The sequence below is a fragment of the Podarcis muralis genome, chromosome 15 (assembly GCF_964188315.1).
Source record: "Podarcis muralis chromosome 15, rPodMur119.hap1.1, whole genome shotgun sequence".
NCBI lineage: Eukaryota > Metazoa > Chordata > Lepidosauria > Squamata > Lacertidae > Podarcis > Podarcis muralis.
The window spans coordinates 7,523,872-7,532,080 of record NC_135669.1 but is presented as its reverse complement, the minus strand read 5'-3'; the positions used below and the strand labels follow the sequence as shown (position 1 = coordinate 7,532,080).

The 8,209-nt window shown below is 46.5% G+C and overlaps 1 protein-coding gene across 1 annotated transcript; it reads right to left on the bottom strand.

The window, feature by feature from the left end:
• Positions 1 to 1,481: 1,481 nt before the first annotated feature.
• Positions 1,482 to 5,859, bottom strand: LOC114585967 (transcription factor IIIB 50 kDa subunit-like). The gene is made up of 5 exons (XM_077919559.1): positions 5,760 to 5,859; positions 4,297 to 4,459; positions 4,051 to 4,110; positions 3,057 to 3,378; positions 1,482 to 2,339 (listed from the first exon to the last, which is right to left on the bottom strand). Exons 1-5 carry the CDS (start codon positions 5,811 to 5,813, stop codon positions 1,631 to 1,633), a joined length of 1,308 nt encoding a protein of 435 aa, XP_077775685.1. The 5' UTR covers positions 5,814 to 5,859; the 3' UTR covers positions 1,482 to 1,630.
• Between the last annotated feature and the right edge of the window lie 2,350 nt (positions 5,860 to 8,209).

The following is an 8,209-nucleotide window of genomic DNA, read 5'->3' as shown; positions in this document are numbered from 1 at the left end:
CCCACCAGTCCCATTTGCCCATGAGGCCAATCTGGAGAAGCCACGCTCACCTGCCCAATAAGGGATGCCATTAAAGTAGGCTCCCATTCAACCATCGCTCCTACTGTCCAAGCTGCAGCTCATTGAAGGCTTGCAAAGGGCTTTGAAAGGAATTCCGTGAAGCTCCTTTTGATCTCTGACATAAGAGACGGAAAGAAGCAATGCAGGGAGGCTTACAAGGCACAACACTGCCAAAGCCCCTTGCACTCTGGAACCCCAACCTGGAACCCTACACAATTTATCTTGGCAGGTAGTCAAGACAACCCACTTGCCAACATTTTGATGTCACAATGGCAGAATGTGATTTACATGCTGGTTGCCCCACCCACACGTCAAAGTTTTTGGCCCCCCCACAGCCAGAAAGATTCCTCCTCTAGTTTGTCTATCTCCTCCTTAAAATGCAGCAACTGGAACTGGACAAAGTACTGAACCCGGCTAATCCTACATTGACACAACACTCTGGCACATTTCCTCTCTCTCCTTTGAAGTTAAAGCATACCCTTATCCGCATTCCTTCAGAAGTCCTGCTATGACTCCCTAAATAAAGAAGGAGCAAACATCAGACGCAACGGGTCATATTTAGGAGGCCTCTCTGGGCAGCGCCTGCCACCAGCCCCCTCCCTCCCTCCCTCCGCGCATGCACCCCGCCCCCCAGCAGGTAGACTGCCCGTGGCAGCGGAAGCTCCACGGGAGGCCCCTCGCTCGCTCTCCCCTCACCGTGTGCATGTAGGGACAAAAATTAACTGAGCAGCTCCATTAATCAGAGTGACTGACTCACCACCTATCTTGTGACACGGGTATGATATTCAGGTACCACCATACCATGTTCTATAAAGAGATGCTTGCAAAGCCACAACCTTTTCTTCTGGATCTAGGTGTAAAGCATGCATGTCTGACACAACTTACAATTAGATTTTCACACTTCTCTTCTACTCTCTCATGCCTAACTATGAGGACCATAAGTAGACCAGACAAACATTCATTCAAGTCAAACGCCAACTCAAAGAGGTATTTGTTGCTCTAACTGGCTGACTGCCTCCACCCAAACCTTCAAGAGTGGATACTACTTCTCACCCAGAGATACACCAATCTTTACACCAATGTCCTAAACAGCATGCAAACCACTGCAATGTGGCCACTTCCTATACCTCTTGTCAGAGTTGAAGGAAAACAATCACACAACCTCGCCAACTGGTTACTAGTGGTCCCCACCAGTAACCAAAGTTATCCAGGCCACCCAAACCTGTCTTTAATTATTATCACAGTAGGGTGGGAGGAGCCATAGCTGAAGGATGCGGGAGATTCTTAGTGGGACAGGGGAGCTTGGGGGGGCGGGGGGTGGGAATCACATCTTGCAACCAATGAATCCCTTTGCTTCAGACAGTACATAGGTAGACAAGTCTAAAAAGCCCAGGACACAAATTTTCACAATCCTCTAGTGGTTATGATGGCTCATTTACCAGAAGTAATGTATTTAGCATTAACTTTGGAAGTGTATACTTTATTCTTACCAAACTAAGCCTCCTAGAGCAAAATATGTATCAGAAGGCTATTGCTTGCAAATCTGTCTGAATCACTTGCAGCTTCGAGGTCACAGGCACGCTTGAGCCTTGCTAAACATCTCCTTTTCTTCTGGAGTCCGGATATACTGCTCTATCTCACTGTCTAAAATGGGCTCATCTCCAGTGATAGCAGAATCTTCAGGGCTTAGCTGAGGAGTTCGTAGCCTCTTTGCGGGGTTCAAGATGCAGGGTGGGAGCAAAGGTTTCCGCTTGCTGAACTTCTGCTTCTCTCCTGAAAGGGAGGCCTCTTCTACTGTTGCAGCGCTCTCATCGATTAGCTGCAGTGGCGCAGCTGCTGAGTCTTCTAGGTCACGGTCTTCCGTAGTATCCACGATGCGGAAGGCAGCCTGTAGAAGCACACGGCGGTGTCGCAGAAGGTCACCGATGTACTTTGCCACGCTCCGACGGTCCACTTTCAGCACTCGCAACCAGCCCAGCTGAGAAGCCATTTGCAGGAGGATGTTATGCAGCTCCTTCAGTCTCTGGTGGGCTGGCCGGGGAGCCTCCATACCAGCAAGCTTACAGAACTGAGAAAGGGTGCAAGTGAGGCGATCGACAGGCCGGAGAGACTGCCAAGCCAGGAAGGCTGCTGCTGTCACTATGGGGATGGGGTGCCGGCCTGTCACCAGCCACGTGTCGCTGGCAAGTTCCACCATCTGGACAGTCCTTGCCACCAGCTGCTCCTTTTCTTCCACAAACTTAGTCGGGACGCTGGGTGAATTCTGGAAAATCTTGAAGCTGGAAAGATGAAAATCAAACAAGCAATTTAGATAGACTGCCTTGGGTTGGGAGATGTGGCAGGATGGAGAAGACAAATAGGTGAAAGAGGGACATGAGCAAAACAAAGCATTCTGTGAAAGGGCAAAGGGCAGAAGGCCCTGCATTTTCCAAGGATACCAAAAAGGCAAGCTGAGCAGCTTGAATCAAAAAGGCAAGCATCTTCCATTTACCAGCACTATATGGACAGGGCTGAATTTACACTCTTCCTGTCTTGTGCTCAACAAAATTCTGTTTGTTGGCTTCTTGCCCTTAATAATAATAGGAAGGATTTCCAAGCAATTGAGGGATTGGGAGCAGGAGCAGAATTCACAATTCTGAGAATTATTTGTTAAAAAAAGGAAGTTTGCTGCCCCTGTGGCTAAAGAGAAAAGCCAGGACCTGCCTGAAGTGCCTCAGATGAAATCTCAGAAATCAGGGAGTTGGAGTATACATGCACATATGAAAACACCCATTTCTTCCATGATGGAAGCACACAGCACACACAGGGTTCCTACATCCAAGCACTGACCACATCCATCCCTGCTGAACTTTAAGAAGCTTGCTGCTTCATCGGCCTTCCAATCAATATACCCCACAGTCCGTATGATACTTGTAAATTCAGTCTCTGAATGATGGAAACTGCACACCAACTATGAGAAGTATTGTCCAGGAAAGGGCACAAGAACTTCGACATACCTGTTGAGGTGGGTTTTCACCATATCCATCAAGCTGAGAGTAGGCACATCCAGGGCCAGTTCCTTCAGGAAGCGTAGATAGGTCTTTGCAAACAACTCCTTGTCTCCATAGAGCAGCAGGCAGACTGTGCCCATGGTCAGGGGCCAGTTGTGCTGGCGGCAGGTCACAAAGACGCAACAGCCCACAAGCATCTCCTTCTTCTCCAAGCTGACTAAACTGAAGCCGGGACGTTTGATTGCCTGCTGGTAATAGGACACGGCTGTATCTTCAAACAGAGAAGGAAGGCGCAGAACTTTGCAGAGATCCCGAACACGTTTGACTCCTGTGGGGGAAAATACCGCAGCAGTACTTAAGAAATGTTTCCACATACACATTTATCAGTGAGAAATCTAACCGCAGGGTAGGTCTTTGCCTGTATGAAGCTGCCCATATACTAAGATAATCTGTGGAGGCTCTGTTTCACATGCTCCCACTTTCAGAGGTTAGATGGGCGGCAATCATGGATAACATACTTTCAATTGTGGTAGTGTAACTGGAGTGTCCAAAGCAAGCCTACTTTGGCTTTTTTTGGGGATATTATGGAGAACTTTTTTAAATGAAAGTCTTTGGGGGCTCTAATTGAGAATGGCTGTTAGTATTGCTGTTTCAACTTCATATTTGATTTTAATTTGGCTTTTAGTTATGTATTGATTTTTATTTTTTGCAGCTGTACACACAATTATAATGGCCATTTAATGGTAATGGAAACAGACTGGTCCATGGTTAACCAGTCTGTCAATGATTCAGGTGGGATTTGATCAGGCAATCAAACTGAACTGTGGACTCTATGTACCTCTAAAACTCTAAAACAGGTTGGTCCCACAGCAAATAGGTAAGACTGTTTTAAAAAATGCAAATTTCTCTTTGCTTTTAGAAAGTGAAACAATGCAGCTCTTGTGGATGACAGGCACATTAATTTCCACAAAGCATCAACAGAGTAATGCAGAATACGTACCTCGCTGTACACAACGGCTCGTTTGCTCATTCTGACCAGTACTCCGTGAATATGTGACTTCTATGAGATAAAAACACAGATATCAGCCAAACTTTGGTCCAAGCTCTCAAACATGCACCCATTTTTAAACTGTTGAATGGTGTAGGGCCTGTCTATATTTGAGAACTGCTTGCAAGTTGTATCTCAAATCCTATGTCTTTGTAAGATACAAAGAGTTTTGAGCTATTTTGCTATTCTTAGCCTCACCTTGTAAATGTTCTTCATCAGCATATGTGGTTGTGAGAAGCCCTTCAGTCAGAATGAAGCCACAGTCTGCGCACACCAGCTGGTTCTGAGAATAATGAGAGTCCTCTACAATTTCCAAGGAGCCACAGTCTGGACACTTCTTTTGGCTCGACATCTTAGCAGCCTGAAAGCATAAATCAGGTCCACAGTTGGTCACTGATATTTTGGTATTATTTAATTACTTCCATGTATTACATTTACCGTATATCCCACCTGTCCTTTGAAGAGCTCAAGGTGGTATAATGGTTCTCTCGCCACCCAATTTTTATTCTCACAACAACTCTGTGAAATTAGTTGTTTGTATTACTACTACTGGGACGCGGATGGCGCTGTGGGTTAAGCCACATAGCCTAGGACTTGCCGATCAGAAGGTTGGCGGTTCGAATCCCCGTGACGGGGTGAGCTCCTGTTGCTCGGTCCCTCCTCCTGCCCACCTAGCAGTTCGAAAGCATGTCAAAGTGCAAGTAGATAAATAGGTACCACTCCGGCGGCAAGGTAAACGGCGTTTCTGTGCGCTGCTCTGGTTTGCCAGAGCATGCTTGGTCATGCTGGCCACATGACTAAACAAGTGCTTCATAATTTTAAAAAAGGGCACGGAGACAAAGTTGTTGCGGAAAGCTCCTCCTTTGTTTTTGCAGAGGCGCCTAAAGGCAAGTGAATAATGCCAGGGCAACCTGGAGTGCGGGGAAGGGGAAGAGATGTGAACTGCTGGCTGGTTAGGGGACACAGAAAAAAGAGGGGGGAACTGACTTGTGTGATTTCGATAATGGTGATGTAAAAATTGGGGTTTGGCTTTTGCTTCCCAACTCCCCATGGGACTCTGAGTCCCCTAAGTCCATGATCGGCCAGAGAAGAATGGATGGAGGAAGAATCCAGTGGAAAGCAAGGCAGATATTTATTTTTCTGTTGCAACAGAGTCCCCTCCCATCCTTCAAAGGAGAGAGAGACCCTCAACAAAAGTGTGCAGGAACCTTTAAAGACTTTTGACATTGCCCAACCCCCTAAGCCGAAGACCACCCCAAAATCATCATACAACCATCATAGGAGGCAGTCTACAGCAGAAACCCTGCCTACCAGGATACCTGATAATGGTCGCCGATTGCATTAGCTGGGCAGCCTGGCCATTCTTAGTTCCTGAAGCCAGGTCACAGGCTCACCCTATTCATACACAAATACACCCTTAAGACAGGATTTGCAAGCGAAAAGGCAATGGGGAGGCTTTCCCTATTTGCCTCCCTCCCTGCAGATGAGTATTTGAGGTCATTGAGAGTCAAAATGGCTTCAGGATTGCTCTCCCGTACTATTTCAGACACATGGTTTGTATATATAGATATGTGTGCATTTATGAATATTTAGTCTATATTTGAGGCCTTAGAATTCTTATAACAACGGAGAGGAGGAGGAGGATTGCTGGCGGTGCTCACAGAATCAGCGGGAGTTGGAAGGGGGTTTCTGCCCACGCCACTCGCGGGTTGCATGCCCTCCAAAAAAATCCCACATCCCCCCCCCCAAAAAAAAAACCCGGCCTGGCTCCTAGACAGCCACCCAGGAGCCTCTTTCCCCCTTTACGCGGGCTGACTTACCTTCTCGCCGCCGCTTTCGCAACACCGGAAGAAGCCGGGGGAACCTTTTCAAGAGGGCACACGCTCTTTCCGGGCAATCCCCATGGCAACGGGGCAATCGGGCCCAGACGCGCTCCAACGCTAAGCGGCCTCCGGAAAGAAACAAGGGAGCGCAGAACAAAGGTTCCGCCGGAGCCGCTCAGCTCGAGGGCGTTAGAGATGGGGCGAGGCGGAGCATTTGTGTCTGGACTGAGGGGTTGTCAGATCTCCGGGAATGAGCTGAAGTTCCAGCCTTTTAAGCTCCTTTTCTCGGAGTTTATTCTTGGAATTTAATAAAAATGTTTAAAAAACCACAACACCAGGAAAGCTGAAGACTTCTTTTTCCATCTTTGTAGTAAATCGTCTATTAGCAGCCTCCCTTTGTCTCATTTTCACCCTATCTTTCCTGATCTTTCATTTAAAATAAATTCCCCTTGGAATACTTGTAGATTTTTGAGTGGGGGAGACACCAGCTCCTTATGTAATAGGGGGAAATATTAATATCAACACTTAGGACTGGAGACATACTCTGCAAATCTAGCCATGTTGACTCAGGTTGTAGCCTTAATCTGGATTCAACCAAAATCTACCTTTCTGTGACTTAAATCTAGTCTTGCCCTCTAGGGAAGCAGAGAGCAAGTTTCTGCCCTATTCTTTTAGGGTGTTTCAAGAGTGCTATGTCAAAGTACTGTCATATTCTGGATAGAACAATCAGACCAATCATTTAGCACTTTGATAATAGCTTAAGTGCTGTGCAGTTCTGCATGCTGTGGTTGTGAAACTGGCACCACATTTCCCAAACCTGATAAAATAATGCTAGCAGCATAATGCTTCCACTTTGGGGGAACTGATGTTTATTAACAGTCAAACATCTAAAACCTAAACCGTTTGGTAAACCTAAAACATGGGTAAACAACAATTCTTGCAAGAGCAAGTGGAACCTGAAAGTTTTACTGTGTGGTTGCAATTGCACATCTGTGCTATGGGACCTGTGGCATCTCCAAGAGAAGTATTACAAGACACTCTCTTCCATTCCTAGCCTAACTTGCACAAGCCCTCCACCTTCAGCAACCCTCATAGGAAGGAATGGAGGATTATAGAAACTTACATATGCACACACCATATACAGTTATAAGCCATGCACTGCACACAAGGGAATTTAATGCTACGTTATTATCAACAAATTATGGATGAGCAAAACTCAAACCAGCAGATGGCGCCCGTACTTTACACTTGGTGCTCTCCCTAAAAGTTGCTACATCACGTTTCTATAAATTTGCCCATTGAACAAAGGTGTTAACCAGCTTAAATCTGATTTTTGTTGCAGCAGGGGACCCCAAAATTCCAAAATACAGCTGAAGCTCTAAGATGCTGCTACACACAGCTTCTATGAGAGTGCAGCAGTGATGGGCATTCAGAATACAACAAATTCAAAAACCTTCTCATTTAAGCAATGCTTGAAATCTTGGAGGGCAGGGGGACAAGGGACAAGATTTTTTGAGGTTATAGGTGGAGAGACAGTTTTGCACCAGTCCTGGCCTCTTCTGATAAACAGCAAAAAAGCAATGTGTTGTATCCAACATTAGACCTACTGAGAGTAGGCCCATTGAAACGAATCAATATGACATATTCCCAGCATAGCTGTCAACTTTCAGATTTGAAAATAAGGGATCAGCAGCCTCACCTGTCCCAGGCACTCCTGTCTTCCACTGCCTCCCACAGTTTGGTCAAACTCATGCTGGTAGCTTCGAGAACACTATCCAACCATCTCGTCCTCATGGTTCAATGTTACTAGTGAGCAAAGTTACCCAGTCAGGATTTGAATCTTGGTCCTAACTTTTGGGGTTAAGTTTCTATTTAGCTGTCCCATTAATACTGACAAACCGTATCTCCCATTCATCTCTCAGGTCCCCTTGTAAATCTAAAGTACTGACATCCTGCGGTAAAAAAATTCCCTAAGTCAATTACACATTGTGTGAAGGTAAGTGTGTGAAGCTACAGCATTCCTACTATCAGCTTAAGTGACACATTCACTCTCTCCCTCTCCCTCTCTCTCTCTCACACACACACAGGGTAGAGACCCTCCGAGCCAAAGGCCCAAAGGCAGAAAGCCCAGCCAGCAGCCAAACGAAGCCTCAAGCGGTGGTTCGCACAGCGCAGCAACCCAGCAAAGGGATACGGCAGCAAGGAAAACCACACTGTCACCTCTCTGCTGGGAAGCGCTGAAGCAAAGGCGAGTCCCCAGTCAATGCGGCCAATTTGATCAGCACAAG